At 62.9% G+C, this 17,092-nt stretch overlaps 2 protein-coding genes across 3 annotated transcripts; both read right to left on the bottom strand.

The window, feature by feature from the left end:
- Positions 1-775: 775 nt before the first annotated feature.
- On the bottom strand, positions 776-7,082 carry SURF6 (surfeit 6). The gene is made up of 5 exons (XM_059410413.1): positions 6,894-7,082; positions 5,246-5,479; positions 4,567-4,655; positions 3,240-3,449; positions 776-3,034 (listed from the first exon to the last, which is right to left on the bottom strand). The coding sequence occupies exons 1-5, from the start codon at positions 6,985-6,987 to the stop codon at positions 2,555-2,557; spliced, it is 1,107 nt and encodes a 368-aa protein (XP_059266396.1). The 5' UTR covers positions 6,988-7,082; the 3' UTR covers positions 776-2,554.
- A 3,772-nt stretch (positions 7,083-10,854) lies between these two features.
- MED22 (mediator complex subunit 22) lies at positions 10,855-17,070 on the bottom strand. Of its 2 annotated transcripts, XM_059410418.1 has the most exons (5): positions 16,962-17,069; positions 16,455-16,602; positions 14,893-14,973; positions 13,969-14,177; positions 10,855-11,601 (listed from the first exon to the last, which is right to left on the bottom strand). In XM_059410418.1, exons 2-5 carry the CDS (start codon positions 16,575-16,577, stop codon positions 11,412-11,414), a joined length of 603 nt encoding a protein of 200 aa, XP_059266401.1. In that variant the 5' UTR covers positions 16,578-16,602; positions 16,962-17,069; the 3' UTR covers positions 10,855-11,411. The 2 variants fall into 2 exon arrangements, with proteins under 2 accessions (XP_059266401.1, XP_059266402.1); XM_059410419.1 differs by lacking the exon at positions 14,893-14,973 and having other exon boundaries at positions 16,962-17,070.
- Between the last annotated feature and the right edge of the window lie 22 nt (positions 17,071-17,092).

The following is a 17,092-nucleotide window of genomic DNA, read 5'->3' as shown; positions in this document are numbered from 1 at the left end:
AAAAAAAATCAGCAAAGTATGTGGGAACTGATCCTGGAAGTGCTTGGCCAAAAGGACGGATGCAACCCCAGACTGGCTGGCGCGTGCGACCCGACCAAGGTCCGACGTGCTAGCTAGGGAACTAGGACGGATTCAGTGCTCGCCTCTGCTGCCCACACAAAGCCTGGAGTCCACTGAGGTCTGCACTAAGGTAAGTGAAGCTCCCAGACATCCCCGGGAACAACAGAAAGGTCAGATCCCCATGGAGAGGTAGATGCGGAGGAGCCTGGTCGTGTCACCTGCTCACCCACCCAACAGATGGTCACGGGAGGATCAGGAAGACACACCTTTGCCACATGCAGAGCTCAGACGCCTTGGAAAAGCAGCATGGTGGTTCCTCTCTGAAGCTGGAACGCTGCTGTGAGGCCATAACTCAGCTCCCAGGGCCAACGCAGGTGTCTGTCACGACCCAACAGCAGAGAACATGCAGCGAACTTTTATTTCCACAGGCCACGTATGCAAGGTTCCCATGACTTCCTGCCAGACTAGAGCGGTGAGCTGGATGAGACGACCCACTGGGGTCTGCGGATCCTCAGTCCCCCATCCCCAGGTCTGGCCAACAGACGCCTCACTTGGGCTACCAGATTGGTCACAGCCCCTCTCTGAATTTCTGAACATGCATTAGTTCAACTCCTAGGGCCCCAAATAGGAGGGACGGCCGGCTTCCTTCTTCCCAGCCTCACCCAAAGAACCAGTGCCAACGGGCGACTCCTGCTGACCTAAAAACCACCAGTACTTTGCCCCCAAAATATCTTTATTTGGGAATAGCAGAGAACTACAAATCGGGACGTGCAAGCTATAACACAACCACCATGAAGTCCAACAAAGGAGGATGCCACAAGGGGCTGTCCTGACCTGAATTCCCCCGGGCAGGAGCAGGACTTCAGGGCGAGGGCAGGTCCTCACCGGCTGAGCCGCTGGGCTGGTGGATTTCTCGTCGGAGATGCAATGTCCCTCCTTCCCTGTTGGGTCCATCGTCATGATTCCCTCTTGAGGTTACATCTCCTGGGGTTTGTGACAACAGTTCTCCCTGGAACCTAAACGCGCATCTCCGGCAATCACCCCTGGACTCTAACAACTAAACCCTGCTGCAGCCGACATCATGCCTGGGAGGGCACTGGTTCCTTGAGACAGAGCTTGCTTCATGGACCAGGCGGTGAGTTCTCGTTGCTGCCCTAGATGTGGGTGGCCAGCCGGCCGCTTGTGTCCAGACACAGCACTCTGGGTCCTTAGATCAGCTCCCAGCCCGCATCTAGATCTCCCCGATCCACTGGAGTTCCACTGGTGTTTCTCGGCCTGAGAGAGGCACCACATAGCCTCTGCCTTTGTTTGTGGGTAGATTTCCCCTGGGAGACTCGCAGCTCCGTCACTGGAGGCGTCAGCGCCCCTCCATCCTGCCCTGACCTACCTTAGCCTCTGCGGGGCTGTGGATCCTCAAGTCCGCTCTGGCCAGGATGGCCACGCCAGCCTTTCCGTTACCGTCGATGTACTGGAGCTCCGCCAAACAGTTAGGAATGGCTTTACTGAGGAATGACTCATGAGCCACGAACCCCCGGTCTTGCGTGTCTGCAGTGGCTCTGCTCCCCTGCAGGGGTGTGTGGAATCCCTCCGCCTCCATGGGCGGCGCGCATCGCCCTGCCGGGTCCTGGCTCCCAGCGGTCCTTGTCTGCTGCCTGCTCCGGCAAGACACCCTCCACCCGCCCCGGCTCCCCCTTCCTCCCGGACGGCGCACCCCGCTCGTCCTCTGGCCACCAGCGTTCTCTCCACCGAACACTTATTTATTTCAGAGAAACAGCACGGGCAGGGAGAACCGAGCGAGAGCAGGAGAGATTGCGAGCAGACTCCACGCTGACGGGGGAGCCTGATGGGGCCTTGATCCGAGAGCCCTGAGGTCCGGACCTGAGCCAAAGTGAGAGTCGGGGGCGCCTGAGCCACGGAGCCACCCGGGGGCCCCCAGCGGCATCACGGTCTTAACACTTCCCGTGTGGCTGTTCGCCTTTAGCTCTGACTTCACTGCTCTTGCAGAGACTCAGGACGGCGCCCTCCCAGTCCCAGCCACGCCGGTCCCACCCTCTGCCCGTGGCGAGGCCGGTGCCAGCCTGGACTTGGGCTGCAGCAGCTCTGAGCTTCCTCCCTTCCAGGGGGGCTTTGGACGGACACGGACAGTCCCCAAGGCCACACTTTCCCGGCTCCTGTCCACACGGCAGGGGAAGGAGGAGCCAGGGAAGAGCCCCTCAACGCTCGCACCCTCCACGCCTCGCCACCCCCCAGACTTGCGGGCAGCTTTGCGGCCTCCCAAGAGAAGGCGGGAACCTGACCCGGTCAGCCCCTTCCAGGCTCGGAAGGACCCAGGCCTCCGTTCTCGGTAACTCCCCCTAGCCCTCCCCCGTGGGGGGGTGCTAAGCCTTCCCAACCAGCTTGTGGGGGAGCCCACGGAGCCCCCGACCGCCGAGGAGCGCAGACGAGCTCCCGCCGCCGGCCCACGAGCTGGGAGGGCAGCCCCCGGGCCGCAGACTCATGCCAGGCCGGCCCGTTCCAGGTCCTGGGGCAGGATGCGGCCCTTCCTGCGGGCCTTGTCCAGGCGCCGCTGGGCCCGGGCCACCCTCTTCTTGCGCAGGTTCCGCCGCCTCTTGTCCTGCCGCTGCTGCATCTTCTCCACCACGTGGGCCGAGCGCTTCTCCCACCTGCGCTGCCGCTGCGCGCGCCGCTTCTCCTTGCGTCTCAGGGCCTCCTGCAGCCGCTGCTCGTCGTCCCGGATGCGCACGCCCTCCGCCTTGTACAGCAGGTTGGTCCACTGCATCTTGCTCTCCAGCTCCCGCGCCTTCCCCTCGTCCCGGCCCCGCAGCTCCTCCAGCCGAGCCTGCCTGGCCTGCAGGCGCTCCAGCAGCTGCCGGTAGTTCCTGCCCGTCAGCGGCGCCAGGTTCCCCTTCAGCTTCTGCCTCTTCTCCTTCCGGCGCTGGACCCTGCTGGCCACCTGCTCCACAGTCACCTCCACCTCGGAAGGAAAGGTTGCGATCCCAGTGAATTACAGCTTTACAGTGCCTTTCCCGTGACCGCTCACAAGCACCCCGTGGGCAGGGACTGGTCACGCTCTGCCGTACGACCCCACTTTGCAGACGGGCAGCTGCGGCCAGAAGCCACCCAACCAGGCCCGGGCAGAGCCTAGGTGCCCCCACGCCACGGTTGCGTCCGGCCCTCACCTTATTGAAGAGCAGCCCCGCCGGCACGCCCTCTGGCAGCGGTTCTTGGGGCAGCTCACAGGGCAGATCGGCAGCCTCCGCCGCCTCCGCAGCCTCCGCCGCCTTCTCCTTTGCTCTCAACTCCTTTCGCTTCCTCTTCCTCCGGTCCCGCTCCTGCTTCCTCCGCCGTCTTTTCTCCAAAGCAGCAAGAGACAGCGCCGTGGTGTGGCCCTGGAAGAGGCAACCAAAACTCACGTGGAAGGTCCTCCCAATTTGGGGGGCCCTGCTGTGGGGCGTGGAATCAGAGCAGGAAAGCAAGCGAGGAGACTGCTGCACAGGACAAGGTCCCCACTGACTTCCGTGTCCCCTGTGAAATTATCCATCACTCAGAACACGAGGGACCCTCAAAGGACACTAAGACCCCTGAGTAAGAACCACGGCTTCCCGTCCCCAGGCACATCGTACCAGGGCACTCTCCAAACACGGTTATTGTCTCTTCCTCACGGTCCCACAGGAAACACGTCCTGCATCATTTCACAGACGAGAACAGACCTAGCGCAAGCCACCAACTCGAAAGTGGCATCAGGTCAAAATGACTCTGCCCGTGCTGACCGCGGCACCATTCTGCTAGTGGCCTATCTGACCTCTGTTCTCTCATCAATGGACTCTTCCTTCTGCAGGCTGACAAGGGAGCCCTACACGAGCCAATGTAGACCTGCACGCGGGGCCAGGCCTGGCGCTTGGACCACCCCTTAGGAAAGATCCCTGGGCTTGTCGCAGGACAGATGCACAAAGAAGCTGGAGGACCATCCACACACAGCAAGAGGTCCAGGGCATGTCCCCAGGAAAGGGCAGCTGGAGGCTGACTGAGAAGACTACACTGCGAGCAGAAAGAGGCCAAGCTGGTGCAGCTCTGACGCTCCTGTCGAGGTCACCTGAGCTCAGGCCCTCGGCGACCTCACAGGCTGTCGTGGTGCTGCGGGGACGGAGGCGCCGCCTGGGGCTCAGCAAAGGCAGCTTCCCTGAGAGAAGAGGTCGGGCCTCCCTCCGAGAGCACAAGGAATCTGTAGCCGGCACAGACCGTACAAGGCGGGTGGCCGTGGAACAGAAGCTCCCGGAGATGATGCAAACCATAGCTGATCTCTTGCCTAACAAAGCTGCCAAGACCCTGGCAGGATCTGCTGCAGGGGTGGGAAGAGCAGCTGAGGTCCCTCCCGCAGCCCCACAATGGCTGGCAGAGCTGGAGGGACAACCCCACAGAGCACCAAGGCACCTTCTCCTCCAGGCAGAGCAAGGAAAGCAGCGCGGTCAACACTGCCCCCTGCACCCCAGCAGCCTCCCTGCTCACCTGGCCCCGAGCCTCCCGGATTTTCTCATGGAGCCGCTGCCGCACCACATCCAGGGCAAACAAAGAGTCAGGCTCTGCGACCAGGGTTTCTGCAAGGAGAGGCAGGGAGCTGAGAAGAAACGCCTCCCTGACCATCCCGTCCATTCTCCCAAGGCCCAGCTTTGAAGACTGAGCCTCCTCACGCTGCCCACCGCAACCCACCCTCCCCGCCCCGCCCCCAAACCTCCAGGGCCCATCCACCTACAGGGCAGTCCAGTAAAGTCCACTCCACTTCCTCAGGCTGGACTGGCCCCCAGGCCGTCCTCCAGGACAGAACACCCTCGTGCAGTGTGACAAAACACTTCCTACAGGTCAAGCCAAACCCATCTCTCATTTCTTCCCACCTCTGCAGCCTCGGCTTCCCTGCGTCTCTTCACAGGTCGGCTCTCGTGACTCCCCTTCAGACACCTGCAGGCCGTGAGGCTCTGCAGGGCAAGCTGCTCCAGGTTTGGGACGTGACCCTGACCCTCACCAGGCCCAGTTGCCAAATGGCCAGGAACCACGATGTACTTCTGGGGGTCTCATCCACCCACGGAGCCCCTGGGGTCTGTCCTGAGAGCTCCCTCTGTATAAAGTCTCAAGCTACTCCAGTGTGCCTAGCACCACGTTTTCTTAGGATCATAGAGGACCGCACAATCACCTGAAGTCAGCTGGCCCTGCTCCCCATCCCCGTGTGCTGGGGACCGCGTGGAGGGGAAGGCCTCTCCCTCCTCACATACTGCTGGCTTTCTGGCCCTGGAAGGTGCTGGAGATTTTTCCCCTAGAGCCTGGGTCTTCAGCTCCACGGCCTTTTCCCGCTCCTGGGACTTCTTCTGTGCTTTCCTCCTCTTCTTTTTTGGGGGCCCAGCAGCTTCTGAGCCTCGAGTTCTGCCGGCTGAAACACAAAGTTAAAAAGCACTGCAGCCTTGGGATGCCTGGGTGGCTCGGTTGGTTGAGCAGCTGCCTTCGGCTCAGGTCATGATCCTAGCGTCCTGGGATCGAGTCCCACATCGGGCTCCTTGCTCCGCAGGGAGCCTGCTTCTCCCTCTGCCTCTGCCTGCCGTTCTGTCCGCCTGTGCTCGCTCTCTCTCCCTCTCTCTCTGATAAATAAATAAATTAAAAAAAAAAAAGCACTGCAGCCTCAACCTTCGTGACCGACTCTACTGGCAGGAAAGGTCTTGCAAAACCTCTCATCCCTAAAGAAGGCTGACAGTGAACCAGGAAGGAGGACCCACCCTGATCTGCAGAGCTCAGACCCACCAACCCTAGAAAGCAAACTGGCCACACATCTCCAAACCCTGAACAACGTCCACACGTGTCCCTGCAGTCTGCTCGTGAGAATCCATCTGGATACGCACAAAGACGGCCTCAGAACATCATCGGATGCTGTCTGGGGAGAAACTGGGGGAACCTAAATACCTAAATACAGCTGCAAGAGCTGGCCGAGGCCGGCCGCGTGACAAGGTGCTGTGCGGCCATCTAAAACGGCGACGCCGGGTTCACTTTAACATCAAGTAAGGTTGCCGTTTACACAGATAAAGTGACTGCACGAAGGGGAGCGTCCTAATCCGTAACTGCGCTCATTAAATAAACACTAAAAAACATAAACCTAAACTATAACCAGCTGCTGAAAAGAGAAACTCAATTTTTTAAAAATTACCTTCTCGACCCTTTTACTTTTTTGGTTTCTCAGATTTCATTTGTTTACTTGAGAAAGTGAGCGAGCGGGCCGGAGCCAGGGGGAGACGCGGAGGCTAAGCTGGCGGCCAGGGGCGCGACTGGCTCCCAGGACGCTGAGATCGTGACCGGAGCCAAGCGCAGGTGCGTCCCCGGCTGCGCCACCCAGGCGCGCCCCAGCTCCGTGGTCAGCCCTGTGCACCGGACACGCGCCGGCGCCGCAGGAGGACAGAGGCTCCCTGCCAGCCCCCGCCACTCGCCTCCCCCCGGCCCGGGCAGCACCCCCGGCCCGCCAGCCTGTGTCAGCTGCGGAGGAGCGACTTCCCGCCGCGGCCCGGAGGCCTCCCGGCGCCCTGCTCGTCCCTACGCGGCCCGCTCGAGCGGGCACCTCCTCCACGCCCCGCAGGAGCTGCCCGCCGGGGAGCAGGCGGAGCGGGGTCCCCCGGAACCCCCGGCCGATGCCCACGGCAAGCGGGGAGGCAGCGGCAACGGAGACCGCCCTCGTCTGCCTTCCCGGGACCTTACGGGCGTGTCCCCCGCGTCCACACGCCGGCCCAACGCAGGGCTGCGGGGTAGCGTGCGCGGCACCCCCGCCCCAGCCCTCCCCGGCGCGAGCCCGGGCGGCGCGTTACCGGACGTGCGCCTCTGCGGCTCCGGGCTGGGCTGGCGGCAGATCTTCCTGGCCAGGCCCTGCAGGTAGGCGTCCTTGGCCAGCAGCGAGGCCATGGCCGCGCCCTCCGCGTCCCTCCCCGGCGGCGCACGCGCTTCCCGCGACCGCGCGACTCCCCGCAGAGCGCCTCGCGCCGCGTCCCCCACGCCGGAAACCGCGCGCTGCGCAGGCGCCGCCGGCCGAGCGCCGAGCCGCCGGCGCGCGGTGCTCGATTAGCCAGGCCTGGCCCCGCCGGAAGAGGGGTCCGGGGCGGGGCGCAAGGCCTCGTGGGCCCTGCGCGCGGCCGGGGCGGGAGCCGGAGACCCCGCTCGCCACCCCCGCCGCGGACCCCCCGCCTCGGCGCCGCGCCGCGGACCCTGCAGGCGCTCGGCACCTGGGGGCGACAGGCCGGCCGGCCGCGGTCCAGGCCTCTGGGACTCGGTCCCCCAGCGGAAGCGGGCGACAGCTGGCGACGCCCCCCATCCCCGTCCCTCAGCGCGCCTGGCTTCGCCGGTTAAATCTGGCGGCGCTGGGACGCGGCGGGCCGCCCCGACGCCCTGTGCGGGGCGCGGTGTCCGCGGCGAGCCGGCGTCCCGGGGGCGCCGGGCAGCACGAGCACGAGCCCGGCGGGAGTCGGGGTGGCCCGCGCTCCGGAGGAGGCCCGGGAGCGAGGGCGCTCGGGGACGGCGCACCGGGCGTCGCTGCGGACAGTCCGCGCCGAGACGTCACCCGCGGGGTGGGGGTCGCCTGCAGCTCCGCTCCGGTGGCCCGCGGGCCTGGGCTCCTGCCGCTCGGGGCGCTCCGAGCTCAGCCTCTGCCGCGCGTTCCGCCCTAAAACTCGGAAATAAGTAAACACCCGGGAGGGGAGGGGAGGGGAGGGCCAGGAAGGGTCAGCAGCCCAGCCTGGAGACCCCTGCGCCGGCTTACGTCGTGGCGGGGACGGGCTGTGACAGCTGGGAGCCGGGCGGGAGCCGGGCAGGCCGGGCTTGGGTCTATAGATCAGCGCCCCAAAGCCGTTTGAAAAGGCTTCCGAGAAGTTCGGTTGGAAGCACCAAGGATCGGACTTTCTGCCGCTCCTGGGTCACGGGCCGCCGTGTGAGGAGCGGCTGGCTTCGTCGTCGTCCCGCTGGGCTTTCGGCGGACCCAGCCGCGTGTCCGGCTCACTCTCGAGCCGCCAGCACCTTCTCTGGCGCCGTCGGTTCTGACCGTCAAGGCCAGTCGCGCGAGGGACGCAGATGGGGGCGGCGGGGTGGTGACGGCTGCTCCTTCCCGCCCCAAGTCCGGGCTTCTCTTCTCCGTCACCATCTCGGGGAGGTCTTGGACGCTCTCCTGAGGGCTGCCCTGGACAGGGAGTGGTGGATGCAGCGGAGTAGCCACAGGGCCGGGAGAAGAAAGCCGGTTCCGAGTGCAAATCTGCATGGATGGGCCTTGATTGCCAGTTCCCTTCTCTGCGAGGCTTGTCTGGAGGTGATCTGCCAGCTGCTCTGCCTCTTCCTGAAATCCTGTCCTCTCTCCCACGAGTCTGGGAACCCCAGATGACAGGCCTTCCTCCTACCCACCTGCTCCCTGCTCCTCGCTTCCCTTTCCCGCCAACTCTTCCTGCACAGTGACCCTGCTCCGGGCTTCTGACTTGGTACTAATGACCCCCCTGAACTCAGACGCATCTCCATGGGTAACCCCGCCTCCCCCCACAGCCTTCTCTCTGTTAGGGCCACTCCAGGCGACAGGCCTGGAAGCCACCCTGCCTCCCCTCATTCCCCACATCCAGGCCTTGAGCAAACCCTTTTGGCTCTCCCTTAAAAAGTATACCCCGGGGGCACCTGGGTGGCTCAGTTGTTAAGTGGCTTCCTTCCGCTTGATCCTGGGGTCCTGGGATCGAGCTGTGCATTGGCTCCCTGCTCGGTGCGAAGCCTGCTTCTCCCTCTCCCACTCCCCCTGCTTGTGTTCCCTCTCTCACTGTGTCTCTCAGTCAAATAAAATCTTTAAAAAGATTTTTTTTTCAAAGTATACCCTGGGGTTGGGGGGGCTCCGTAGGCCGGGCAGGTGTTGGTGTGTACTTTCTTCTGGCCCCGAATCTTCCTCTCTCTGCCCCCCCCCCCCCCGTTCGTGCACTCTCTAAAATGGATAGATCTTATTTCTTTACTTACTTTTTAAGATTTTATTTATCTGACAGAGAGAGCACAAGTAAGGAGAGAGGCAGGCAGAGAGGGAGAAACAGGCTCTCTGCTGAGCAGGGAACCTGATGCGGGGCTCAATCCCCAACCCTGGAATCATGACCCGAGCCGAAGGCAGATGCTTAACCAACTGAGCCACGCAGGTGCCATGATAGATCTTTTTTCAATAAATAAATAGCATATCCAGAAGTGTACTTGATGCACTCCAGGCCACCACCCTGATCCTGTTCCGGATTTCAAAAGACTAGAAGAAACAGCAAGTAAATGCAAGCACAATAAAGACGAGTATAAAAAGACGTTTGGAGAGCAACCGGGGAAGTCAGTATGTGTCACGATCCCAGATGACATTGTGGGATGATTGTTCCGGTTGGGCCCAACGCTGGCCTTGGGCCATGGAGAGCGTCGGTTTTCTCAGGCAAGCGGGTAGGTGTTCAGAGGGGCGGTGCCACGAGGCCTGCAGCTGCCGTTCGTGGGGTTTACAAACGAGAGCGCAGATGAAGGTGCAGAAGGGGAGTCCAGAAAAGCAGCCGTGTGGGTGTTCTTTATACCTTCGCCAGGGCTTTGAACGGTCTCAGAGTAAGACTCGTGGGACACAAAGGTGCTACGACTGAGACTACCTAGGCTTTAGGGACGAGGAGGCCACTGCAGACCCTAACACATGGAGCTTGGCCCGGGTCATGGAGACAAAACCTGCCCGAAGCAGGCTCCAGGGGAGCTGCAAACAGCCCATTTCTCCAGTGCATTCTGCTGCCAGGGCCACGGGCTGGAGCGGAAGAGGTGGTGGCGGAGAGCTGCCTCACTTTAGGAAGGGGGAGACCACTTCATTTTCCAACGGGAACAGCGGCCCGGGCCCAGGAGAGCGTCACACCGGTGGTGCAGAGATCCTGCTGCTCGGGTGTTTGGAAACTGAAGACCTGAAACCCCAGCACCAGGTTTGGTCCTCTCCTTCCAGCCTCTTCCCCACAGGGGCTTCACTGGCTGTAAGCCCTGTGTCCTTCGTTAGTGATAATACAAGTTTTTTCTGCAATTAAGGTGTTTTGGGAAGAGATCATTACCTAGTTTCTCAATAGGAAAACAACTTCCCCAGGCCACCCCAGAAAACCAGGACTAGAGCCAGGGCTGGGCCCCGGGCCCATGCTCCAACCTGCACGGTGCCTCTTCTTGGCTATGGGGGTGGGGTGATGTGTCTCAGGGACCCAGCATAATTCAGCTTGTGTCCTTGAGACATTTGGAGGCTGTCACCTCCCCACATACCAGCTGATGTCTCCTTCATGAGGAGCTCAGGCCTGCTGGTGACGGCACAGGGTTGAAGTCCCGGTTCTGGTGTGATTCCCCACCACTGAGCCTTGTGTGAGGCACGGGGCCCAGCACTCCGTGGGTTGAGTCCTGATTTCTGCCGCTTCATTCCCCAGCTCCGCGACTGCAGACACAGCGCTTCAGCCCCTTTGAACTCCCCTGCTCGGCCCAGTAGCGCAGCGCACTACAGCACTGACTGGGTAGGATGAGGACGACAGGGCCCAGAGATATGGGCACCTGGACTTCCTGACGTGCAGTAATGGCAGTGGCTTTTCAATCACCAAATATTAAGGACCTTCCGGGTCTCCGGCAGTTCTAGGCCATGGCAATGCAGTGACGGTCCCACACGGACCACATCCCTACCCAAGCCCAAGGCTGTGCCATCAGAGCCCAGAGCTGCTCTCCCAGGAGCCAGCGGGAAGCTAAGGGTGGCCCCAGGGTGGGCCAGGACTCACAAGAGAGCGCCAACCGATGCACACGGGCAGAGCTGTTTTTATTCAACTGTCTTATTACAAAACTATCAAAACACATATGGCAGAAATTAGGAAGGTCCCAGTCCTGGCTTCCACAAAAGCGGGCAGGCTGATCTCTCCCTGCCACCACAGCCCCTGGGGACAGTCAGCTAGTGCAGGGACCCTGAGGACAAGGCAGTGGGTGTGGCGGCTCTGCACAGGAGGCCTGCCCTGGGAGGGAGAGTCTGGACTTGGCCAATATGGTCCACTCTGAGTGCCTCCCTACAGCTCTTAAGTAGCAGCACATCCTCCTGGCCCACTCCTGGGGCCCACAGGACTGTCCAGGAACTTTCTGCCCAGCAGGCCAGGAGGGTCATGAACAGAGGTGGCCACTCGGGAGGTGGGCCACCTTGGAAACGGCAGGGGGAGGGCGGGTGGCAGTCCCTGGGCCAAAGCTCCCAAGGAGCCCACCGCAGCTCCCCAACGGGAAGCAAGGCTAAAAGAAGCAAAATTGTGGTGAGCCTGGAGGGAACACCAGACCTCAGAACCTAGGGGTGCAGAGAGGGGACACTGGGAGGCTCAGGCGTGCTCCGTGGGGCCAGGGCCGCTGGCATGGGAGTGGGCAGGGGCCGCAGCCTGCAGGGGGCCAGCGCTGGGCTCCGGGGACGCCAGCACCGGGGCCGAGAGGCCATCGGCGGAGTCTGTGTCGAGGTCCAGCCTCCAGTACGCTTCGCACAGAGGCCGGCCGTTAGCTTCGCAAAGACTTGAGCTTTTCCACCACCAGAAACCCAGGGAGAGACAGCAGCAGGCAGAGATGGACGGAAGCCGGGGCGGGGTGCAGGGGCGGAGAAGCAAGACAGAAGCAGAGTTAAGAAAACATAGACCACACCCCAGACCTGCCTTTCCCCTCCTCTTCCCTGTGCTAGCGCCTCTCCAGGCACACGTGGCTACCAGGGGCACGTGGGGCCGCCCTTACTTCTGGGTCCAGTACAGCATCCTACCGGGTGCGGGGCTCCAGGACCGGCCTCCAGCAGGCTGTGTGACCCTCCCACTGACCGACCAAGTGTGTTTCACAGCTGACTAGCCACAAGCTTGAGCCAGCCCGTCCCACTGCCTCCCATCCCGGCTCCAGACGCCCCAGAAACGAGCGTCTGGAGCTTGCTAAGGCCTCTCCGCAGTCACGACACTCCGCGAGGCCCCCAATAGCAGACCCTGTCTTGTTCCTAGGTTCTCTGCCCAACAGGACCTCTGCCTGAACAGGGGGCAGGACCAGGGGCCCTGGGGTTCCGTGCTGCACCGCTGCACCAGCCGGACGAGAGGCCCGTAGGCCCCGAACTCGGTCTCCCTGCCTCTGACGGGGTCAGCAGCGTTGGCCTGGCTGTGCGCAGCAAGACCTGGGTGGGGATGCAGGGGAGGAGCGTGGCTCACCAGAGCTGTCCAGGGGTGGCGAGAGCCCCAAGGCCCCACACCTATCTGACCCCAACCTCACTCCCTCCCTTGCTCCTGCCTTCGGCGGTTTGGGTGCAGAGTGGCATCCCAAGGAGAGCAGAGGGCAAGGCAGAGAAAGAGCGAGTCGTGAGCAGAGAGCGGGTGAGCGCAGACCCGGGCATGCAGGGCACGGCAGCCTGTGTTGGGGCTTCCGGGGAGGGCGCACAGCCTGGTGGCTGCGACTAAGCCCTGACCTCCCAAGGCCCTGGGGACAGCAAGGAACCCCTCTGGGTGAACCAGACACTCGCAGGGCAGAACGTGGGAAGGCTGGCCCTCGGGGCCCTGGGTTCTCTAGTCTTGTCAAAGTAACTGTGGGCATGTCCCTCCCCAGCACCCCAACCCGGCCTTCAACAAGAGGCAGGAATAAATGCTTGTCCTGGAACCACCCAGCCGCCAAGCCCAGCCCTTGGGGGCGACAGGAAACAAACAGAGGGACCTGAAGGGATTCTGCAAAATCCACGGGGCTGTGAACCATGTCCCCCGGCATGGTCCGAGGCACAGACGGCACCCCCACCCCAGGGACCCACTCAGGACCCTTCTCTGCAAGCTTGGTGTGTAGGAGGTGCTCACAGGTTTGCTGGGCTGGTGGGTATCAGGGACCAGAGGTGGCCTCAGAACCCTCTGGAAAAATCTAGAACCACTCCAGCTGGACAGTGCCACTGTCCTTCCCACAGAGGCCAAGAGGGCCAGGGACAGTGAGGGCCAGCACTGAGTACAGAGCAGGGAAACCAAGGCCGAGACCACAGACCATGCTGGTTATGGGCATCTGTGGCCCCAGCATGGCCTTTGTGGGGCAAAAAGGAGCATCTGAAAGCCACCACAGTAAGGACGTGTTTGTCCAGGCAAGGGCATGGGGGACACTGCTCCGTCTGAACTGAGACTTGACTTCCTGTGCTGCTAGGGACAGAGGTGCGAGGCCTCCCTGTCTCCAGCCTCAGCCTCCCTCGTGTCTGTTACACCTGGACACCGCACTCTCGTTTCTCCAAACCCCTCGCACTCAGATGACTCAGGTCTTAGGATTCCAAGTCATGCACGAGGGCTGGGGTGACAGGTCTTGCCCACTGCTGTATCCCTGGGGCCCAGCATGGGCCTAACGTGTAGACAGGCTCTGGCCTGTGAACCAGGAACTCGGTGGTCTGGGTACCCCAGGCCCAGATTTCGAGGCCATCCTCTGCTCAGGTTTCTTCCTCCTTCCCAACCGCCCACCACCATGGACCCTGACACACATGCTGAAGGTCCGGGATGCCCACACGGAATGAAATCCCTAGGCAAGCACTGGCGTCCTGCCCATTCTGGGCATCAGCCAGGGGAAGCTAGCCCGGGCCTGGTGGGAACGTTTAAACAGCTAAGAGAGGTGCGCAGGCCCAGAGTGAGGCAGGTGGCAGCCCCAGCAGGAACGCTGGCTCTGCCCTCCCCTCTGGGGCTTGGCCCACCCCTGAAGTCCTGTGATTTTCATCCTGCCGCCCGGGAACTGGCAGGTGGCGTCAATTGTCTGTCCATCACTCGCTCTGATGTGCGCTCTGCTCTGAGACCCGGGCATGCGTCTGTGCCAAGAGCAGGAAGGGTTTGCAAACACGGGGCCTTCAGGGCTGCAGGCCGGGCCGGGGCCCCCAGCTGTGCTCCGCGCAGGGTCCAGCCCTATCGGTACCTGGACGAGTAATACTCCTCCTCCAGCTCATACAGGTCGATGGAGACCTCATCCCGCAGGGCGATGAGCTTCCGGTCGCACTCCTCCTGCAGGGCTCGCAGCTGCTGGTTGCGCTGGTCGATGGCCTCGTTCACGGACGGGAAGTCGTTGAGGATGAGGAACTGCTTGAGGTCAGACACCAGCTTCATCAGGGACTCACCGGCTCGGACCTGCGGCCATCAGAACCAGTGCAAGGTGGTGAGGCATGCGCAGAGGCCTTGTCCCCACGGGCCTGGCGCTGGGCGTGGCTGCCATGTGCTCATCTGTCGAGTGGGACTACAGCACCGACCTTCGGGGTCATGGTGGAAGCGGGCAGCGTGAAGGACAGGGTCGGGGCTCCCACCCTGACTGCAGGACGTGCTTCCAAGGCAGGCGCCCCCAGCTTCCCAGCCCCCCTCCAACCACTTGGCTGCTGCTGTAGGGGTGCTGACCTCCCTTTACATGGGTTATGCTTCTCAAAGCCACAAGCACCACAGCTAAAACTACCGTCCCGTGTGGCGGCTGCCTGTGTGCCTCCTCGGGGGAGCGAGCAGGCCAGTTGGGCATTTCCTATGACTTGCACCCGAGAGCACACATCCATGGCAACGTTTGGCCCCTGTGTTTGTCCCGTAACATAAGGAAGGACTAAAACGCACGTCTTGGTTTGTTCAGCAATCTGCTGTTGCTCTCGTGTTGAATCTCCAGGAGCTTTACTGGGGGCAAGGAAGCGTCTGCCCCTTGCTCTCCAGGACAGATGGGGCTGGCTACTCGCTGCCCCTCGCACAGCTGCCAGCCAGCCCTCCTCTTGAGGGGAGTCTCCCGAGAAGTGGTTTGCCCGCCCCCACCCCCAAAGGTGGGACCAGACTCCTGCAGTCCGGGTCCTGCCCTTGCCACCCAGTGACTCACGATGTTGGCGGCGCGAACGTGCATCTCATAATTGTCCTGCTCACCCTGAGTGGCCCTCGACACCTGTGTCTCATCCTCGATCTGGAGGGCAGACAAAAAAAGCCCGAAATTGGCAGGTGCCCCTGCGCAGGGGCACTGGCCCACTGCAGGACACCCACGCCTGCTGCCTCCTGCCTGCCATCCGCTCTGCCTTCTCCAGGCCCTGCTGGCCAGATCTGGGCTGGCCTCAGGCCTCCTTGTTCTGTTCTCACGTGCCCACGGGCACTTTTGTTGGGAAATGGATGCCCGCGGACCCTGACTCTGCCACCTGCAGGGAAGGAAGTCTAGGTCACGTCTTCTTGCGGGTGTGGAGCCCTCTTAGGTACAAACAGGGTCAGGAACTCAGATGCGCAGTAAACTGAGCTGCTGAATGCACAAGACGCGACGTATGTCCTCTGAGCCACTGTTTCCTGAGCACTTTCCAGACTGCCCGACACCACGCTAAGAGCTTCGCCACAGTCATCTTGAGGAGCACCATCCTGGGTCTGCAGGTGGGCAAAGCTGAAGCAGGGACCGCTCAGAGCGCGCACCCCACGTGTCTCCCATAGTAAACTGAGGAGCCTGGGGTGCCGCTGCCTGGCCTGGCCCGAGGGCAGGCTACTCCCACTCCCGCCCATCCGTGTGGACAGGGCTTCCTTACCAGACCCAGGTGGGGGACAGGGCACCCTAAAGTAAGGAGCTGGGTTCCTGGGTTCAAATCCTGGCTCTGACGGCTGTGAACAGAATGATCTTGGCAAATTACTAAGCCTTCTGAGCCTCAGTTTCTACCTCTAGCAACGGAGAGGACAGCAGTACCTGCCCCACAGAGCTCTGGTGAAGGATAAACGTGATGGGACACGGGAGCTCTCACAACGCGGCATGACACAGTGAGCGCACGCTATGTGCAGGCTAGCTCGCTTCTTCACGGCTCTAACCCTCCTCCCGGGGCTACAACAGCCGCAAGATCCAGCCCCACTTGCTGCGGGGCAGCCGGGCAGGGGTGGCCGACCCGATCCGGACACCCTGTTCTCACCACCCCGAGGGGCCTTCCCCAGCAGTTCTCCCTGCTGCGCTGGGGCAGGACAGCAACCGCATCTGAGCCGGGGTCAGGCCCCACGGCGATCAATCGCTTTACACAGTCACCCATTCACCAGGGGGGACCTTAGAATGCAGGGGAAACGGAGGCACGGGGAAGTGCGGTTCCCATCCAGACCCTGCGCGGGTTTCGGGGCGCGGCACAGGGCAGCCTGGCCACCTCACCAGGGCCCTGAGCCAGCTGGCCTGCGTGTTTCTCGGTTGCTCTGGTTGCTACTCCCCGCTCCCCTGCTGCCCTCCCCAGTATTCCCCCTGAGCAGACACAGGCCTGGCCTGTGCGTTCTCCGCCCGGGGTTGCCGCCGGCCACGGAGCACCTGCGCCCTGAGAGCAGACCCCCACCCTGTGACCCCTGACCGCAGCGGGCCGGCCCCCGGCCTCAGCGCGGGCCACCCCCTAAGCCCGCCCCCTTCCCTGTCTCCGGGCGGCAGGAGCCGCCTGCGCGCCCCACCTTGGCGCTCTTGATGATCTCGGTGAAGTTGTCCATGACGGACTTGACGTCGTCCTTGAGCCGCTTGTTGTAGGACTGCAGCAGCGTCTCCTTGCTCTGCGGCAGGGCTCGCTGCTGGGCCATGGCGGGGCCTCCGGCGCCGCGACACCTGGGAGCCACGGTCCGGCGTGAGGCTCCGCAGAACCGCGGCCCCCGGCGGCCTGCCGTGGGCCACAGCCGTGCAACCGAGGGCTCCCGGGCCCGGCCGGTCAGCGCCGCCCCCCGTCCCCCGCCCCCCCGGCCGAGGCCTCCCTCGGGTTCCGCCCCCGCCGCCCCCCCTGCTCCAGGCCGGGACCACCCTCCCTCCCGCCCCGCGCCGGGCGCCCCGCGGCCGCACGCCCCGGACAGACCGGCCTGGGGCCTGCACGCCGCCGACCGACCGCACTCGGGGCCCGGGAGCCTCTCCGTAGCGGGGGCGCCGGGGGTCACACCTGAGAAAAGACGGAGACCCCGCCCCCACGCCCGCACCTGGTCCGCAGAGCCCGGGGTGCAGACGAGCGCGCTCCCCCCGCGGAAGGCCTGGCTCCCCGCCGCCGGTTCCGGGGCACCGTCCCCGACAGGAGGCGGTCGAGGGCCGTCCTGTCTCTTTAAGTTCGAAA

Source organism: Mustela nigripes, chromosome 9 (genome assembly GCF_022355385.1).
Source record: "Mustela nigripes isolate SB6536 chromosome 9, MUSNIG.SB6536, whole genome shotgun sequence".
Classification (NCBI taxonomy): Eukaryota; Metazoa; Chordata; class Mammalia; order Carnivora; family Mustelidae; genus Mustela; species Mustela nigripes.
This window is presented reverse-complemented; position numbering and strand designations above follow the sequence as displayed.